Genomic DNA, 21,079 nt, shown 5'->3' on the forward strand with positions numbered 1-21,079 from the left:
ATGTACATGTATTAGAAAAAAGCTCTGTTAGTTCAGAGTTTGTCTTCTTGTAGCTGTAATTAAGATCTGCAACTGTTTTAAGATGTTTTTATAAATATGTAGTTCATGTATTAGTACTAATTTGCCTTTTTTTAGAGTGTCATTTGTACACAATATGTGGACAGTGATATTTTTGTAATATGTTTTATTGACTCAGGAATCTAATTAAAATACTGTATAATGTATTAGCCTAAAAGAAAAACTGAATATAGAAGTTTCGTTCATAGTAGAGGGTTTTTTTTTGTGGGGGGAGGTGTTACTTTGTAAATTGCATTCACTTCTGACGTATCATTTGTTTAGAAAAACTTGAGAATTGATTTCTTCTCCACAGGAAGTGTGGAATATAGGAAAGACCAATTTTTGGAGTGCAGTCAACCAAGATTTGAATATTGGCCCTGCCATTTCTAGCAGTGGAGTTATAGGCAAATTATTTAATTTTTTTGAGCAGGGCTTTTTATCTTTTTCAAGTGGGATAATTTCAACTTCATAAGATTTGGAAATAATTAAATGAGATGGCAAAAGTCAAAGCACTTATTTAATACAATACTGTACATTATTATCATTCAAGAAGTACTTCATTTATCATTGAAATTTTAATTCTTTCACAATTCAGCTGTGTAATGTTATCTCAGAATGATTGTCAACAGCTTTAAATATAGTAATGTTAACTTTTTTTTGACTAGAAGAAGAAAATGATTGGTTGGGACCAGGACATTATAGATGCTAATTACATAAAGCTTTATTATTAAGACACTGTAAAACTGTTAATGGAGGATTTTCAGAAATAATTTAGTACTCTAATTTGATTTATTAATGCAGAAGAAAATATTTTGTTGCCTACAGTCCATTTAAAATTAAAATGTATTCTGAAAACTAGGTTTCAAAAATCAGGAACATTTTAGGTTCTTTCACATAAATGATCATTTAGCTTCGAGATAACTGTGTGTTTTCTTTTGCATTTTTAATTCAATTATTTTTGGCTTCACATTTATATACTTGAATATCTTAATCATTCTATTGGATGTTGCACTCATTTATCTGGTAATCATAGTCCATGGGGTCGCAGAGAGTTGGACACGACTGAGTGACTTTGACATTCACATCCGATAATCAGTTGCCTAGCAGTCTCAGTTATATGAAGCCTTGTATTTAAAAGAAAATGGCTTAAAGCCATCTTTAGGATGGATTATGAAATGAAGAATAATCGCTTCCTAACAATGGTTCCCTAGCTTAGATGTTGTGAAGGGCATGTAGTGGGGGAGACCACTAGAAACTTTGCTTTGAAACAACTGTTTTGAGGAAAAAGTTGCACTTTATTTTAACTTATTCATATCTTTTAATTATGTATATCACATGTAAATTATTCAGTGTTTTTAAAAAAAAGTCAAGCAATGTATTGAAGCAGTAATGGAAATTTCCCCTTGACCACCAGTCTCCTTTACCACCAGGTCTCGTTTTCTTCTAATGGTGAACACTGGAATAGCCCAGTCTGTCTGTAGCTTACTCTGTGCTGTCATATCACACTGTTTGTTCCAACATATATGGATTTATATGTTTTCTGCATCTGCATTTTTTTTTCAGTCATTATCTTGGAGATCTTTTTAATGTGTTATAAATCTACTTCAGGGGACTTGGTGGTCTGGTAGTTAAGACTTTGCCTTCCAGTGAAGGGGGTGCAGGTTTTCAATCCCTGGTCAGGGAGCCAAGATCCCACATGCCTCACAGACAAAAAACATAAAACAGAAGCAATAGTATAACAAATTCAACAAAGACTTTAAAAATGGTCCACATTAAAAAATATTTAAAGAATTAAATCTACTTTAGTATAACTAAGTTATTTGGTATTCCAAAGGATAGTTATGCCAGTTAACCATTCATCTGCCTGTGCTCTCCAGACAGAGATGCCAGGTACACGTTTATATTTGAGCACATTGGATTTATTTGTGAAGCAGAGGAGGGATGTGTATAACGGGGAACCACAGGATGTCTCAGTAAGAGGATGATAGAAAGGACATTGTAGGATTAGGCTTGTATTAGATGGTTTGGGGAGAGGATTTTAGAAACTGGGGCTTTGCTCTGGGTTGGCTACTGTTAGGAAACTGGATAATTCCATGATGGATTTCTTAGTAAGTCTTGTCCAAAAGGAGGGAAGACTGGACCAAGGCTTAAGCTGTGATAAGTAATATTGGCATGGATTAGGATCCTATTTGTGGCTTTGAGAACATTCATATTTTATATGTATTCAGTTACCATTATGGCGTGATGCTGTTTTTCTCTTGTTTGGTCATAATGACAGAGGTCACACAGTGTCCTTGTCTGATGTTGATGTTCTGTGAAATTGTTTGTTTATCAGGAGAATATGGCTGTTAGTGTCACTAGCTCATAGCAAAGCCAAGTCCTCGCTGATACTACCAGCCTAGCATTGGACTGTCCGGTGCTGCTATTCTCTTCCTCACTATTGATAAACGACTAGATTGTATCTTAGTTTTTATTAGCACATTTTGTCATTTGCATCATTAAAATAAACATTCTTGTTATGTGGATCTTACTGTACACGTGCAAGTATTCTAGAAGTGGAATTGTCTTTGTTGTGTGTAGTCACTAAGTCATGTCCGACTCATTTGCAACCCCATGGACTGTAGCCTGCCAGGCTCCTCTGTCTATGGGATTCTCCAGGCAAGAATACTGGAGTGGGTAGCCAGTCTCTTCTCTGGAGATCTTCCCAGCCCAGGGATAGGTAGATCTTCCCAACCCACGTCTCCTCCATGGGCAGGCAGATTCTTCACCGCTGAGCCACCTGGGAGGCCCACTAAAGGGTCTATAACACATCATAAAACGTGATTTATAATCAGTGCGAAAGTCCTATACTTCTGTTCCTGCCAACAGGGCACCTTAGCCAAGAACAGACATTAACGGTCTAAGATTTTTTTTTCCCCGTGGCTAATGGAGGTATCATTATTTTAATCATATTTTTTTTTTACTAGTGAGTTTGAATATTTTGGCCTTTTTTTTTTTTAAACCATAGTTTTCCTGTTCATATTTTTTTACTATGAAAAAAAATGATAACCTTGTCATTCTTGTTGAGTTGTAAAGGTATTTTGTATGTTATTAGTACTGTGTTGGAGAAGGCAATGGCCACCCACTCCAGTACTCTTGCCTGGAAAATCCCATGGACAGAGGAGCCTGGTGGGCTGCAGTCCATGGGGTCGCAAAGAGTCAGACACGACTGAGCGACTTTACTTTCACTTTTCCCTTTCATGCATTGGAGAAGGAAATGGCAACCCACTCCAGTGTTCTTGCCTGGAGAATCCCAGGGATGGCGGAGCCTGATGGGCTACCGTCTGTGGGGTCGCACAGAGTCCGACACGACTGAAGTGACTTAGCAGCAGCAGCAGTACTGTGTTATATTTGTGGCAACTATTTGTCTTCTTACCTCCTGTATGTCTTTTATTTACTCATAAGAAGGCTTTCTCCACCCTGAGATTATTAAAACAATCTTCTAACAAAGTTACTTTACTTTTCTATTAAAACATTGAGATTATTGATATATCTGGAATAAAGAATGTTTTGTATGTTTTTTTTCCCCTAAAATTCCCTAATGTTCCACTATTATTTGTTGACTAGTCCATTTCTTTCACAATAATGGGAAATTCAACCTCATGTTCTAAATGCCTACACAGGCATTAGCTTGCAGTAAAATTTCTCTTCTTTCACTTAACTGACTGGATTGACTGATAGTCTCTGTTCTCTTTTAATAACATACTGACTGAAGACCATGGTAAGCTTGATATGTATTGCTTATAGGCTGCTCAGGTCTCTACTGTTATAATTCTGTTTCTGCTAGCTGAGTTTTACATCAGTAATAATCAGATTTTCTCATTCTAAAAACTTGTCAACTGTGTTTGTTGATGCATTTTCATTATTTAATGCAGTATTATATAAATCAGTAAAATATGACTACAAAAAGAAGGAAAGGTGCCCTTTTAAAGAAAACAAAATTGCATACTTTAGAAAGAAACAATGGGTCACTAAAGAACTTGAGGCTAATAAGGACATAGTTTAATTAATTAAATCTTTTTTAGTGTCAGTTCAGTTGCTCAGTCGTGTCCAACTCTTTGTGACCCCATGAATCGCAGCACGCCAGGCCTCCCTGTCCATCACCAACTCCCAGGGTTCACTCAGACTCACGTCCATCGAGTCAGTGATGCCATCCAGCCATCTCATCCACTGTCGTCCCCTTCTCCTCCTGCCCCCAATCCCTCCCAGCATCAGAGTCTTTTCCAATGAGTCAACTCTTCGCATGAGGTGGCCAAAGACTGGAGTTTCAGCTTCAGCATCATTCCCTCCAAAGAAATCCCAGGGCTGATCTCCTTCAGAATGGACTGGTTGGATCTCCTTGCAGTCCAAGGGACTCTCAAGAGTCTTCTCCAACACCACAGTTCAAAAGCATCAATTCTTCGGCACTCAGCCTTCTTCACAGTCCAACTCTCACATCCATACATGACCACTGGAAAAACCATAGCCTTGACTAGACGGACCTTTTTGGCAAAGTAATGTCTCTGCTTTTGAATATGCTATCTAGGTTGGTCATAACTTTCCTTCCAAGGAGTAAGCGTCTTTTAATTTCATGGCTGCAGTCACCATCTGCAGTGATTTTGGAGCCCAAAAAAATAAAGTCTGACACTGTTTCCACTGTTTCCCCATCTATTTCCCATAAAGTGATGGGACCAGATGCCATGATCTTCGTTTTCTGAATGTTGAGCTTTAAGCCAACTTTTTCACTCTCCACTTTCACTTTCATCAAGAGGTTTTTGAGTTCCTCTTCACTTTCTGCCATAAGGGTGGTGTCATCTGCATATCTGAGGTTATTGATATTTCTCCCGGCAATCTTGAATCCAGCTTGTGTTTCTTCCAATCCAGCATTTCTTAAGATGTACTCTGCATATAAGTTAAATAAGCAGGGTGACAATATACAGCCTTGATGTACTCCTTTTCCTATTTGGAACCAGTCTGTTGTTCCATGTCCTGTTCTAACTGTTGCTTCCTGACCTGCATACAGATTTCTCAAGAGGCAGGTCAGGTGGTCTGGTATTCCCATCTCTTTCAGAATTTTCCACAGTTTATTGTGATCCACACATTCAAAGGCTTTGGCATAGTCAATAAAGCAGAAATAGATGTTTTTCTGGAACTCTCTTGCTTTTTCCATGATCCAGCGGATATTGGCAATTTGATCTCTGGTTCCTCTTCCTTTTCTAAAACCAGCTTGAACATCAGGAAGTTCGTGGTTCACATATTGCTGAAGCCTGGCTTGGAGAATTTTGAGCATTACTTTACTAGCATGTGAGATGAGTGCAATTGTGCAGTAGTTTGAACATTCTTTGGCATTGCCTTTCTTTGGGATTGGAATGAAAACTGACCTTTTCCAGTCGTGTGGCCACTGCTGAGTTTTCTAAATTTGCTGGCATATTAAGTGCAGCACTTTAACAGCATCATCTTTCAGGATTTGAAATAGCTCAACTGGAATTCCATCACCTCCACTAGCTTTGTTCGTAGTGATGCTTCCTAAGGCCCACTTGACTTCACATTCCAGGATGTCTGGCTCTAGGTCAGTGATCACACCATCGTGCTTATCTGAGTTGTGAAGATCTTTTTTGTACAGTTCTTCTGTGTATTCTTTCCAATCCCAAAGAAAGGCAGTTTTCTTTTGGGAGCTTTTGGGAGCTTAAAGCTCAACATTCAGAAAACGAAGATCATGGCATCCAGTCCCACTACTTCATGGGAAATAGATGGGGAAACAGTGTCAGACTTTATTTTTCTGGGCTCCAAAATCACTGCAGATGGTGACTGCAGCCATGAAATTAAAAGACACTTACTCCTTGGAAGGAAAGTTATGACCAACCTAGATAGCATATTCAAAAGCAGAGACAGTACTTTGCCAACAAAGGTCCGTCTAGTCAAGGCTATGGTTTTTCCAGTGGTCATGTATGGATGTGAGAGTTGGACTGTGAAGAAGGCTGAGCACCGAAGAATTGATGCTTTTGAACTGTGGTGTTGGAGAAGACTCTTGAGAGTCCCTTGGACTGCAAGGAGATCCAACCAGTCCATTCTGAAGGAGATCAGCCCTGGGATTTCTTTGGAAGGAATGATGCTGAAGCTGAAACTCCAGTCTTTGGCCACCTCATGTGAAGAGTTGACTCATTGGAAAAGACTCTGATGCTGGGAGGGATTGGGGGCAGGAGGAGAAGGGGACGACAGAGGATGAAATGGCTGGGTGGCATCACTGACTCGATGGACGTGAGTCTGAGTGAACTCTGGGAGTTGGTGATGGACAGGGAGGCCTGGCATGCAGCGATTCATGGGGTCGCAAAGAGTCAGACACGACTGAGTGACTGATCTGATGATCTGTGTATTCTTGCCATGTCTTCTTAATATCTTCTGCTTCTGTTATGTCCATACCATTTCTGTCCTTTATTGAGCCCATCTTTGCATGAAATGTCCCCTTGGTATCGCTAATTTTCTTGAAGAGATCTCTAGTCTTTCCCATTCTCTTGTTTTCCTCTTATTTCTTTGCATTGTTCACTGAGGAAGGCTTTCTTATCTCTTCTTGCTATTCTTTGGAACTGTGCATTCAGATGCTTTTATCTTTCCTCTTCTCCTTTGCTTTTTGCTTCTCTTCTTTTTACAGCTATTTGTAAGCCCTCCCCAGACAGCCATTTTGCTCTTTGCATTTCTTTTCCATGGGGATGTTCTTGATCCCTGTGTCCTGTACAGTGTCACGAACCTCATTGCATAGTTCATCAGGCACTTTGTCTATCAGATCTAGGCCCTTAAATCTATTTCTCACTTCCACTGTATAATCATAAGGGATATGATGTAGGTCATACCTGAATGGTGTAGTGGTTTTTCCTACTTTCTTCTATTTAAGTCTGGATTTGGTAATAAGGAGTTCATGATCTGAGCCACAGTCAGCTCCTGGTCTTGTTTTTGCTGACTGTATAGAGCTTCTCCATCTTTGGCTGCAAAGAATACAATCAATCTGATTTCGGTGTTGACCATCTGGTGATGTCCATGTGTAGAGTCTTCTCTTGTGTTGTTGGAAGAGGGTGTTTGCTATGACCAGTGCATTTTCTTGGCAAAACTCTATTAGACTTTGCCCTGCTTCATTCCGTATTCCAAGGCCAAATTTGCTTGTTACTCCAGGTGTTTCTTGACTATCTACTTTTGCATTCCAGTCCCCTATAATGAAAAGGACATCTTTTTTGGGTGTTCTAAAAAGTCTTGTAGGTCTTCATAGAACCATTCAACTTCAGCTTCTTCAGTGTTACTGGTTGGGGCATAGGCTTGGATTACTGTGATATTGAATGGTTTGCCTTGGAAACGAACAGAGATCATTCTGTCGTTTTTGAGATTGCATCCAAGTACTGCATTTCAGACTTTTGTTGACCATGACGGCCACTCCATTTCTTCTGAGGGATTCCTGCCCACAGTAGTAGATATAATGGTCATCTGAGTTAAATTCACCCATTCCAGTCCATTTCAGTTCACTGATTCCTAGAATGTTGACATTCACTCTTGTCATCTCTTGATTGACCACTTCCAATTTGCCTTGATTCATGGACCTGACATTCCAGGTTCTTATGCAATATTGCTCTTTACAGTATCGGACCTTGCTTCTATCACCAGTCACATCCACAGCTGGGTATTGTTTTTGCTTTGTCTCCATCCCTTCATTCTTTCTGGAGTTATTTCTCCACTGATCTCCAGTAGCATATTGGGCACGTACTGACCTGGGGAGTTCCTCTTTCAGTATCCTATCATTTTGCCTTTTCATACAGTTCATGGGGTTCTCAAGGCAAGAATACTGAAGTGGCTTGCCATTCCCTTCTCCAGTGGACCACATTCTGTCAGTTCTCTCCACCATGAGCTGCCCATCTTGGGTTGCCCCACGGGCATGGCTTAGTTTCATTGAGTTAGACAAGGCTGTGGTCCTGGTGTGATTAGATTGACTAGTTTTCTGTGAGTATGGTTTCAGTGTGTCTGCCCTCTGATGCCCTGTTGCAACACTACCATCTTACTTGGGTTTCTCTTACCTTGGGCGTGGGATATCTCTTCATGGCTGCTCCAGCAAAGCGCAGCCACTGCTCCTTACCTTGGACAAGGGGTATCTCCTCACTGCTGTCCTTCGTGACCTTCAACGTGGGATAGCTTCTCTAGGCCCTCCTGCGCCCGCGCAACCACTGCTCCTTGGACGTGGGGTTGGTCCTCCGGGCCGCCACCCCTGGCCTCGGGCGCTGGGGCGTGGGGCAGCTCCTTCCGGCCGCCGCCCCTGATCTCATTTGTGGGGTATCTCCTCTCAGCCGCCGCCCCTGACCTCGGACGCGGGGTAGCTTCTCTCGGCCGCTGCCCCCGACCTCGGACTTGGGTAGCTCTTCTTGGCCATTCTTGCGCCGTTGCAGCCTGGCACTCTCGGCCGCTGCCCCGACCTCGGATGTGGGGTCACTCCTCTTGGCTGCCACCCTTCGGGTTTGGGGTCCTCCCGGCTTCTGCCCCTGACCTCAGACGTGGGGTAGCTCCTCTTGGCTGCGCTTAGTGCTCCGGTCGCAGCCGCTGCCGCGTTTAGTGTACGTATATATATATTAATCTATGCAGTTCTAGGAGCAGGGAATGAAATACATGAAAAGTGAAAGTCGCTCAGTCATGTCCAACTTTTTGTGATCCTATGGACTATACAGTCCATGGAATTCTCCAGGCTGGAATACTGGAGTGGGTAGCCTTTCCTTTGTCCAGGGGATCTTCCCAACCCAGGGATTGAATACAGGTCTCCCACATTGCAGGCAGATTCTTTACCGACTGAGCCACCAGACAAGCCCTGAAATATATCAATCAAGGATTATTTCTGTACTGCAGGTAAACCTGTTAACTAAAAACTAAAACAACAATAAAAATTGAATTGAATACAGTTTGGTGTATGAGGGGAAGTTTATTTTCTGAGTTGTAGCCCTTTTTTATATATTTTCTTGTAAAACATTTTAATAATGTAATCCATCTTACTACTTTATATTACGGGCTTCCAGATGGTTCAGTAGTAAAGAATCCACCTGCCAATGCAGGAAATATGCAAGAGACACAGATTGGATCTCTGGGTCGGGAAGATCACTTGGAGGAGGAAATAGCAAGCTACTCCAGTATTCTTGCCTGAGAAAATCCCATGGAGAGAGGAGCCTGGAGGGCCACAATCCCGTGGGGTCACAGAGAGTCGGACACGACTGAGCATGAAGCATGAGACACTATATTTATAAGGATATATGTATATACAAAAAAAATATGTTAACAAAAATGCAAGTTGTTAATAGCATAACATAGCATTTTCATACCACAGAGATGTCTGTGTAGGAATTTAGAGCATGATGTGGTTTTCCAATTGGTTAAAAATACTGATCGTTAATTTTAAACTTAAGAATGAAGACTAGATTACTGCATTGCATTAGTTATCAATTGCTGTGTAATAAAGTACTTCAGAACTTAGTAACTTGAAACAGTCAACATTTGTCATCTCACAGTTTCAGTGAGAAATCAGAATGGCTTAGCTAGGTAGTTCCCTCTCAAGATTTCTCAAGAGAATGTAGCCAAGATGTCAGCCACAACTGCAGTGGTCCGAAAGCCTGACTAGAGCTGAAGGGTACACTTCCGAACTTCACTCACAGGCTGCTGGTGGTTGTCAGGAGCCCTGAGTGCCTCCTCACATGGGTCTGTCACGTGCAGTTGAAGAGAAAGAGCAAGATACAAGATGCACAGTCTTGTGTGACCTAACCTAAGAAGTCACTTACCGTCACTTCTGTGTCAGCCAGTGGGATAGCTTATACTCAAGCAGGGGACTTGGGGAAGAGGAGAGTAACCAGTGCACTGCTGATGTTTTTATTCTGTGTGTGTTTGTGTCAAGGAGAGGGAGGGATTCATTCATAATGTTCGGCTTCTGTTTAGGATACTGCCTTAGGAAAACCACGAGAGGTGTTTCGACTTCCTACAGATTTGACAGCATGTGACAATCGCCTTTGTGCATCCATCCATTTCACGTCTTCTACCTGGGTTACCTTGTCAGATGGGACTGGAAGACTGTATCTCATTGGAACAGGTGAACGTGGAAATAGTGTTTCTGAAAAATGGGAGGTGAGTTTTTTTTTTTCTTGAGACTTAATGCTGAGTCTGGAAAGTATATGCAAATTAGATCTTAATGATTTTGAAATAACACCTTTTTAGGGATGGTTTACATGTGACCTCTTGATTTTTATAATATATAGTGTTTCGGATATCTTTTAAATAAAATGTTTACCTTTTATGAAACTGATATATTAGCTATTCTTGTTTTGATCTGGGGTGAGTGCAGTTGTCAAGAATTGCATTTGTTTTTCAGCAAATACCAATTGAGTTCTTTTCAAGTGTAAAGCAGTACCTTAAGCATTGACCTTGCTACCTTCTTTTTTGTAAAGAGTTGGCCAGAGAATTACATTGTCATGTCTTTTCTCCTTTCCTCATGTTTTATTCTCAAATATATTTATGAGCCTAGCATGCTTCTACTGCACCACTTGGCTGTCTGATATGTTTAAACTAGTCAAATAGTAACTTAACCAGAATATTCCCTATTTAGAAAAATACACCATAGCATCAGTTCAGTCTCTCAGTCGTGTCTGACTGCGACCCCATGGACTGCAGCACGCCAGGCTTCTCTGTCCATTACCAAAGCTCTCTCCGGAGCTTACTCAAACTCATGTCCAAAGAGTCAGTGATGCCATCCAGCCATCTCATCCTCTGTCGTGCCCATCTCCTCCTGCCTTCAGTCTTTCCCAGCATCAGGGTCTTTTCAGGGAGTCGGTGCTTTGTGTCAGGTGGCCAGAGTATTGGAGTTTTAGCTTCAGCATCAGTCCTTCCAGTGAATATTCGGGACTGATTTCCTTTAGGATGTACTGCTTGGATCTCCTTGCAGTCCAAGGGACTCTCAGGAGTCTTCTCCAACATCACAGTTCAAAAGCATCGATTCTTTGGCACTCAGCTTTCTTTATAGTCCAACTCTCACATCCATACGTGACTACTGGAAAAACCATAGCTTTGACCAGACGGACCTTTGTTGGCAAAGTAATGTCTCTGCTTTTTACTATGATGTCTAGGTTGGCCATAGCTTTTCTTCCAAGGAACAAGCGTCTTTTAATTTCATGGCTGCAGTCACCATCTGCAGTGATTTTGAAGCCCCCAAAAGTAAAGTCTCTCACTGTTTCCATTGTTTCTCCGTCTTTTTGCCATGAAGTGATGGGACCGGTTGCCATGATCTTAGTTTTCTCAATGTTGAGTTTTACGCCAACTTTTTCACTCTCCCCTTTCACTTTCATCAAGAGGCTCTTTAGTTCTTCTTGACTTTCTGCCATAAGGGTGGTGTCATCTGCATATGTGTGGTTATTGATATTTCTCCCGGCAATTTTGATTCCAGCTTCTGCTTCATCCAGCCTGGCATTTCTCGTGATGTATAATGCATAAAAGTGAAATAAGCAGGCTGACAATATACAGCCTTGACGTACTGCTTTCCTGATTTGGAACCAGTCTGTTGTTCCATGTCCAGTTCTAACTGTTGCTTTTTGACCTGCATACAGCTTTCTCAGGAGGCAGGTCATGTGGTCTGGTATTCCCGTCTCTTGAATTTTCCACAGTTTGTTGTGATCCACACAGTCAAAGGCTTTGGCATAGTCAATAAACCAGAAGTAGATGTTTTTCTGGTATTATCTTGCTTTTTCGATGGTCCAACAGATGTTGGCAATTTGATCTCTGGTTCCTCTGCCTTTTCTAAAACCAGCTTGAATATCTGACAGTTCACGGTTCACATATTGCTGAAGCCTGGCTTGGAGAATTTTGAGCATTACTTTACTAGCGTGTTAGATGAGTGCAATTGTGTAGTAGTTTGAGCATTGTTTGGCATTGCCTTTCTTTGGGATTGGAATGAAAACTGACCTTTTCCAGTCGTGTGGCCACTGCTCAGTTTTCCAAATTTGCTGGCATATTGAGTGCAGCACTTTCACAGCATCATCTTTTAGTATTTCAAATAGCTCAACTGGAATTCCATCACCTCCACTAGCTTTGTTCGTAGTGATGCTTCCTAAGGCCCACTTGACTTCACATTCCAGGATGTCTGGCTCCTGGTGAGTGATCACACCATCGTGGTTATCTGGGTCGTGAAGATCGTTTTTGTATACTTCTTCTGTGTATTCTTGCCATCTCTTCTTAATATCTTCTGCTTCTGTTAGGTCCATACCATTTCTGTCCTTTATCAAGCCCATCTTTGCATGAAATGTTCCCTTGGTATCGCTAATTTTCTTGAAGAGATCTCTAGTCTTTCCCATTCTATTGTTTTCCTCTATTTTTTTGCACTGATCACTGAGGAAGGCTTTCTTATCTCTCCTTGCTATTCTTTGGAACTCTGCATTCAAATGGTTATATCTTTCCTTTTCTCCTTTGCCTTTAGCTTCTCTTCTTTTCTCAGCTATTTGTAAGGCCTCCCCAGACAACCATTTTCTTTTTTGCATTTCTTTTTCTTGGGGATGATCTTGATCCCTGTCTCCCATACAGTGTCACGAACCTCTGTCCATAGTTCTTCAGGCACTCTGTCTATCAGATCTAGTCCCTTAAATCTATTTGTCACTTCCACTGTATAATCATAATGGATTTGATTTATAACTGTAATTATCTACCAATCTCCAAGATGCCATTTTTATTTCAGTTTTTTTTAAACAATGTCACAGACTTAAATCTGAGGGGCAGGTTTGCATTTTAGTAATAATAAATATGAAATTAGTTTCTCCAGAGCCACAGGTTTTGAAAGTAGACAAAGTGACACTGAGTTGTGGTAATAAAGTACAACGTGATGTTGCTGCCTTCTAAATTTCAGCAGGTGGCCTAAGTTCTAGGTAGCTAAAGGGATAGAATTTAATATTTTACATCTTATAAAACATTTTTATCAGACCAACAGGTGCCTGTAAACACTGGGCTTTAATTATTTGAGAAAAACAACAAGGCCTTAGTGGTTTACCTTTCTTATTGTTAACCAAATGCTGCTCTACCTAATTGCAGTGTGTTCGAAAAGTTAAACAAAAAACATAATGAAATACCAGAACAACAGCCTGTTTATAGGAGACCTTTGCAGTCAGTCACAGTTTTAAATATTAATTGGACATTGTGACATATTCTGTTCCTGCCTCCAATAATTTTTTCTTTTCTTTTTTTACTGAGCATATGTTGTATATAGCACCCAGCTACCTGAAACAGTTGAAAAGAATTTGGAGAATGATGGACAGGAGAGATATAAATGAGAATATATCTGTTATCAAGCTATGGGGATTCTGTTGGTATAAGAAACCCAATGACCCTCTTCACCTTCGGATTAAAAATAATACCACGTAGTCCATCAGAAGAAAATTCATATGGGTTTATAATTCATTTGGTTTTTGCTATGTATATCTCCTTGGCCCATATAAGTCCTTCAGTAAGATTTTTTAAATAAATTAAAAATTTAAATTTACTCCATATCCTCTTTAGTATATATACTGCCATAATGAAGTCAGTCCTCTCTCGGGGTGTGGGGACAGTGGGGAAATTACGGGACCAGGGCATTAATTGAAGTGCAAGGGATACTGTGGGATAGTGGTCACTTTGAGAGAAATAACTGAGTTTTGGGATTTTGAGGGAATTGGTGTAAGAGAGGAGGCTAAAGGTGGAAGTGATGGGGGCATGGTAGGGCATAAGGGGCCCAGCAAGCGTGGTGGTGATGACTGAAATGTAGAAAGAGAAATGAAAGAAGGCAGGGGATGTTTGGCCTCTAACATGATGGGAGTGCTATATATCAACAGTTTCACAGTTGATTTTCTAGGCTTGTTTCAGGGGACTGGAAACGTCAACCTAAGAATTTTTGAAAGTCCTGACATGGTCTCCTCTGGTCTCCCTCACATGAGAGAGAAAGAGGGGGAGGAAACAGTAATCTGGCTACTTGTATTTGGCAAAACTTACCTTTTTTTCTTCCTACCCTTTTATTTCTTCTTGTCCCCAAACAAAAGCAAAACCCACTTAACCAAAAATGTGTCTATTGTTTTCTGAGTTTTTTCCTGTTTTGTCAATAAGTTAATTTGTATCATATTTTAGATTTCACATATAAGTGATATTGTGTGATATTTGTCTTTCTCTGTCTGACTTATTTCACTGAAGTTGGATAATCTCTAGGTCTGTCCGTGTTGCTGCAGATGGCATTATTTATTCTTTTTTTACGGCCGAATAGTATTCCTTTGTATGTATACCACATCTGTATTCATTCATCTGTCCATAGACATTTAGATTACTTCCATGTCTTTGCTCTTTTAAGTACTGCTGCTGTGAGCACTGGGGTAAGGCACCCTTTTTTTAATAAGGCTTTCAGGTAGCAGCCCACAGGAGGGGATTCCAGATATAGGTTTAAAAAGAAAAAAAGAGCTAATTCTTGTGTTTCAGTTAGATTTGTATTCAAACTATTTATTTTTCCATTTATTTGAAAAACTCGTTTAGAAATCAGTCTGAAAACCTTTCCTGTTCGATATTTAACAAAGATACAGTAGTCTTTTAGATTATGTGTTGTAAGAAGAATTTGATAAGATTTTGTACATCTTTCCATGATGCTTTGATTTGCCTTTTTTTTTTAGAAGAAATTTCAATATTTAACAGTTAGTGGAATTATCTTTTTAGATGAAATGAGATCTTTTGTTTTTGAACAGTAAGAAAGTTTTCATGATTTGTTCTCCAGTTCCTTTGACTCTTACGTTTGTAAATTTCCAGAAAACAAACAAAACAAAGCAAACAAAAAACTATAGAAAAGAAAGATACACACACATATACAAACAGTATTCAGAAACTAGGAAGAAGAAGGCAGAAATAAATTAGAGATATGATTATTATATTAATATATATTATTTTATATATAATATAATATAAATGACTATATTATAAATGGATGAATATAATATTATACAATATATTAATATATCTCAATAATTTAGATACGATATCTAATAAATTAGATATGAGACATGGGAAGAGATGAAGTAAGGGAATATTGACCTCATTTCCTCTGTACGGAGCACTCTTTTTCACTTGGCAACTTTCTACAGGATTGCTTTTAATTCCCTTTCTCTTTAGATGCCATTTGGAGGCCCTTTTGTTTTCTGTGTGTACTGATCAGTTTTCTCTGTTAAACAAATAGATGTTTTCTAAAAGTTATTTCTTTAAGCAGTATTTTAAACTTGTAAGCTTTATTTCAGGGCTTTTTTGTTCTTGTGTCCTTGCAGTAAACAGTATCCAAATTACTTGTTGGATTGTCAGAATTCTGTGTATTTTCTCTGTGCTCTATGATTTCATGTAATACGTTTTTCTGAATGCCATCTTTTTTTCTTTTTTGTAGATTGTATTTAATGAAGAGCTTGGGAATCCTTTTATCATAATTCACAGCATCTCATTGCTGAAAGCTGAAGAACATTCAATAGCTACTCTCCTCCTTCGAATAGAGAAAGAGGAATTGTCTATGAAAGGAAGTGGTTTCTATGTTTCCTTGGAGTGGGTCACTATCAGTAAGAAATATGAAGGTAAAACAACAAAATTCTGATCTCTCTGCGGTGGTTGCCATAATTCAGGAGGTTTTGAAATGCAAAGCTGTTTCTGTAAATGCTGTTTGCTTTTTCTTAAGCATTGTGTTGTGATTCTAGTACCTGCTACCCAATGGAATGAATATTTATAGGTAGTTTCTCTTTAGGTATGGATTATAAAAAAAAATAATTATGTGCTTCCACAGTTGAATGAATATACCTTTTGTGTAAAAGAAGACACTACTACATATTTTGGAAGAATTTAAAGTATATGTTTTTAATACATACAAAATATATGTTAATATGTAACATTAAGCACAAGATTTGTTCTTTGAAATATTTAGTGTAATTTATTCTTCTTCCGGTGTTGTGGTTTTATCTCTAGAGGAACACAGTAACTTAAATCATTTGATTAGATATTGGAAACTTTGTAAGGGCTAGATGGTAACCATATGACCTATCACAGTTCTTCAACTAGGATCTTGTGCTGCAAAAGCGGCTGTAGGTGAAGGCATAAATGAATGAGTATAGCTGTATTCCAGCTGTATTCCATTTACAAAGGCGTAAATGAATGAGTATAGCTGTTTATTTATTAACACTGACTTTTGAATTTTATATAATTTGACATGTATTTAAATATTCTTTTGATTTTTTTTGAACTATTTAAAAATGTAAAATTTATTTTTCAGCTCACAGGTCATAGTTTGCAGATCCCTGCTTTAGATAAATAAAAGCTTTGTTTTTTAAATTAAGGTACATAACATAGGAGAAATCACCATGGGTGTTTTTCCTTCTCTAAGACTCTTGGTTCCATGACAGCTTTAGCTCAGTCCACAGTGGCGCTCTGCTGCAGCTCCATGGCTTCCGTTCTCTTCATCTTTGTTCCCTTCATTCAGCTGGACAGTTATATTTAGACTCACCTTTCTTTTTTTTTCTCTCCAGCCAGTTTTAATTATTGTAATTGTAGAAACATTCTTTCTGTTGTTGACTTGAGCTTTCTTTTCTGGACATTTCAGTTCTTTATTCCCTGAATTGCTAATATAATTGTGTTACTTTTTATTTTCTAATGAATATAACAGAGCAGTGTTGTATTTCTAGACTGTTGAGTGGAATATTTGATAAATTATATTTTGTGGTCAAGTAAGTTTGAAAATGTAGGCATACAATAGCCACATTTCACATTAAGGATAGTCAAGTTTCTAAAAATCTTGAGTGAAAAAAGAAAATGTAATTTTGATCCAGCCCTTCCCAACCCATTTAGCCATGGAATTCACTTGAGACCTACTGTTTTCTATCCCACATGTTGGGAAAAACCATCATATAAAATACAGAGTGTCTAAGGTTGGGTCTTTGGAGCCAGGCAGGACTCTGCCTTGCATGTACCTATGGAAGAAAAATAGTTGTTTTTACTTCACGAAATGAAAAGTCTATTCTTAAATATATATGACATGAATGTGTGATTATAGGTGAGGATTTAGAGAGAAAAAGGACATATTTTAGAATGGGTTGTATTACTATGTATGTATATGTATTATTATGGGAAGGATTGAGGCAGAAGGAGAAGAGGTCATCAGAGGATGAGATGGCTGGATGACATCACTGATGCTATATAGATAAATTTGGGCAAACTTAGGGAGATGGTGAGGGATAGGGAGGCCTGGCATGCTGCAGTTCGTGGGGTCACAAAGAGTTGGACACTACTGGGCCACTGAACAACAACCATATATGTATTATTATGCATAACTCATGATGTTGAGTTATGATTTTTTGACTACTGAGTGTGAAGCTAATAACTACTACCCACTGTAAAAAAACTTTTTTATCAAAAGTAACAATGTTAAATAAAGGTATGGATTCAAATGTTTGAATACTTTTAAAGCAAAAAAAAAAAAATAGAAAAGAAAAAACCCTTATTTTCATAGAATAAATTCAATTAGTTTACCAGAAAATTTCAGAACACAGTTAATTGTTCCTATCTTTAAAATTCAAAGTACAGTTGTTTATATTTTATGGCAAATAGATCTATATGTGAATGTGTATAAAAAATTATTTCTACCATAAAAGTTATTTCATTTTAAGAAAACCTGCTAATGGGCAGAAAATAGTCCACACCACACTTTTTCCATTACCATCAATTTGTGGCCCTTGTCAGAAGACACCTATCATATACTGGCTGAGAAAGTAGACAGGCTATAGTCAAGGAATGGGTAGATTTTTCAGAGGTTGATATTCAGGTAAGTAAATCACTTTTACAATTTAGAGCCCTGCTGTCCAATAGAAATTTTTCCAAAATGAACGTGTTTATATGTGAGCCACTCAGTGTGATAGCAGCTACGTATGTGTGGCTTTTGAACACTTAAAGTGTGGCTGGAGAAATGAATGTCCAATTTTACTTAATTAAACAGCTACCATGGCCAGTGGCTACCACATTAGGCATCACAACCTAGAACAAATTTCATCAGACCCATTTTTTTTAAAGAGATTTTATTTAAAGAATATTAGGTTGTAAATTTTTTTATACTTTTATAAAAAGGTACCTAATAGTCTGCTTTTTAATAGTACATTTAAAATATTTAAATTAGAATTATACTTGAATATTTTCAGATATTTTTATTATAGTTTTTTGGTTGTAATTTTCTTGTTCTAAAATGCTTTATTTTCTCACAGATAATAAAAAATATGAAGTGGCTAAGCGTAATACTCTCCGTGGGAAGTCCGTGCCACATTATGCTGCTATTGAACCTGATGGGAATGGTCTGATGATTATCTCCTACAAGCCCTTTACATTTGTTCAAGCTGGTCAGGGTCTTGAAGAAAGTAAGGATGAAAACATGTCCGAGGAAATCAAAGGTGATTTTACTTTGAATCATAGAGCTCCTGTGTAAAATAGATCTGACTTGTCCTCCTAAGTTTTACCAGGTCAAGATTGGCACTGAATTTTTCTTTGCTTTCCTTTATATTTCCCAGAATAGCCTTTCATAAAATATACCGCCTAGGTAGTGTGAACTGGTTAAATTTAATACTTTTCCTAATTACAAAAAATGTTTTTTAAAATCTATGTATTATTTTACCTGATTAGATATTTAACAAATACTTAATGAATAAACAAATACTGATGTCTATTTGTTGTTGATATTTGAAAGTCCAGCATATTAGTATCATAGATAATAATTAAAAAAAATAAGCTAACCTCTCTTCATATGAAAGTGAAAGTTGCTTAGTCATGTTAGACTCTTTACGACCCCGTGGACTATACAGTCCACAGAATTTTCCAGGCCACAGTACTGGAGTGGGTAGCCTTTCCCTTCTCCAGGGGATCTTCCCAACCCAGGGATCAAACCGGGGTCTCCTGCATTGCAGGCAGATTCTTTATCAACTGAGCTATCAGGGAAGCCTCTACAGATAGGTAGGAAGAGTGTTATAGGTATCAGTTCAGTTCAGTTCAGTTGCTCAGTTGTGTCCGAATCTTTGTCACCACATGAATTGCAGCACGCCAGGCCTCCCTGTCCATCACCAACTCCCGGAGTTTACCCAAACTCATGTCCATCGAGTCGGTGATACCATCCAGCCATCTCATCCTCTGTCGTCCCCTTCTCTTCCTGCCCCCAATCCCTCCCAGCATCAGAGTCTTTTCCAGTGAGTCAACTCTTGGCATGAAGTGGCCAAAGTATTGGAGTTTCAGCTTCAGCATCAGTCCTTCCAATGAATACCCAGGACTAATCTCTTTTAGGATGGACTGGTTGGATCTCCTTGCAGTTCAAGGGAGACTCTCCAGTCTCAAGAGTCTTCTCCAACACCACAGTTCAAAAGCATCAATTCTTTGGCGCTCAGCTTTCTTCACAGTCCAACTCTCACATCCATACATGATCGCTGGAAAAACCATAGCCTTAACTAGACGGACCTTTGTTGGCAAAGTAATGTCTCTGCTTTTTAATATGCTGTCCAGGTTGGTCATAACTTTCCTTCCAAGGAGTAAGCATCTTTTAATTTCATGGCTGCAATCACCATCTGCAGTGATTCTGGAGCCCCAAAAAGTAGTCTGACATTGTTTCCACTGTTTTCCCATCTATTTGCCATGAAGTGATGGGACCAGATGCCATGATCTTCGTTTTCTGAACGTTGAGCTTTAAGCCAACTTTTTCACTCTCCTCTTTCACTTTCATCAAGAGGCTTTTGAGTTCCTCTTCACTTTCTGCCATAAGGGTGGTGTCATCTGCATATCTGAGGTTATTGATATTTCTCCCGGCAATCTTGATTCCAGCTTGTGCTTCTTCCAGCTCAGTGTTTCTCATGATGTACTCTGCATAGAAGTTAAATAAGCAGGGTAATAATATACAGCCTTGAGGTACTCCTTTTCTGTATACATCTCTTCATATAGGTATGCTAATTACATGTTCTTCCCTTTCATACTAAACTGAAAGAAAGTTCCTAGGGGGTAGAATCACTTAACGTTTTCTCAGTCTTGAATGAATGAATGAAGGTAATGTTTTAGAATGAAAAGAATAAAAAGGTCTTTCAGAAGTTTATATTTGTATGCAAAGAATTCATATTCTTCTAAAAAAATATTCAGGAGACCATTTCTCTAGAATCATTGCTGTTCATATTTCTGATATTTAGAGAATAGTATATTTTACTTAACAGATTTGCACAGTATTTAACAATCATATGTATTACTCTTTGAAGCTACCCTTTTTATTACTTTAACAACTTAATTATTTAAAATAAAAATGGGTTTCAGTATTTTTATGTACTTACATAGCTCTTGAGGGTTTCCCTGATAGCTCAGTTGGTAAAGAATCCGCCTGCAATGCGGGAGACCTGGGTTTGATTCCTGGGTTGTGAAGAACCCCTGGAGAAGAGAAAGGCTACCCACTCCAATATTCTGGCCTGGAGAATTCCGTGGACCATATAGGCCATGGGTTTGCAAAGAATCAGAAATGACTGAGCAACTTTCATTTTCACATAGCTTTTAAAAAATTTGTTGAAAAAACTTGAAAATACTTTTATAGTAAATATATGAAAAATATTTCCTCCAGGTTTATAAATATGAACACCTGAATATAAGAGTGTGCATGGTGGCCTTTTACTTCACCTCTTAATAGCTTAGTTTTCTCACAAGTGATTTTTTCCACAAGATCCCTTTCTGAGTAAACTACTGTTGTGTCTTAGTTATAATGTTAAAACTCTCCTGGAGCTTAGCCAGAGCAGCTATTTGTATTACTAGACCACAAGCCCTTTAGAACTCCTTTGGTGAGTGGTTGAGGAAGAATGATGGACTGCCTTCATCCTTGGAACCAGTCTGCCTAGTAGCAAGGCCCATGTGCTTCCAAGACAGATTTGCAGCCTAGTTGGAACACATCATGTTTTTAAATCACTAGCCACTAGTTGACATCTCACGT

The 21,079-nt window shown here is 38.8% G+C and overlaps 1 protein-coding gene across 2 annotated transcripts in view; it reads left to right on the top strand.

Annotated features, from left to right (window-relative positions):
* The window catches only part of NUDCD1 (NudC domain containing 1), an 80,052-nt gene that overhangs the window by 20,878 nt on the left and 38,095 nt on the right, over positions 1-21,079 (top strand). Inside the window, exons 3-5 of one of the 2 annotated variants that reach the window (XM_061439130.1) lie at positions 10,021-10,206; positions 15,500-15,680; positions 18,348-18,530. In XM_061439130.1, coding sequence (XP_061295114.1) covers positions 10,021-10,206; positions 15,500-15,680; positions 18,348-18,530 — 550 coding nt within the window. The remainder of the gene's footprint in view (positions 1-10,020; positions 10,207-15,499; positions 15,681-18,347; positions 18,531-21,079) is intronic. The other variant, XM_061439131.1, reaches the window with a different exon arrangement.

This window comes from Bos javanicus, chromosome 14 (assembly GCF_032452875.1).
Source record: "Bos javanicus breed banteng chromosome 14, ARS-OSU_banteng_1.0, whole genome shotgun sequence".
Lineage (NCBI taxonomy): Eukaryota > Metazoa > Chordata > Mammalia > Artiodactyla > Bovidae > Bos > Bos javanicus.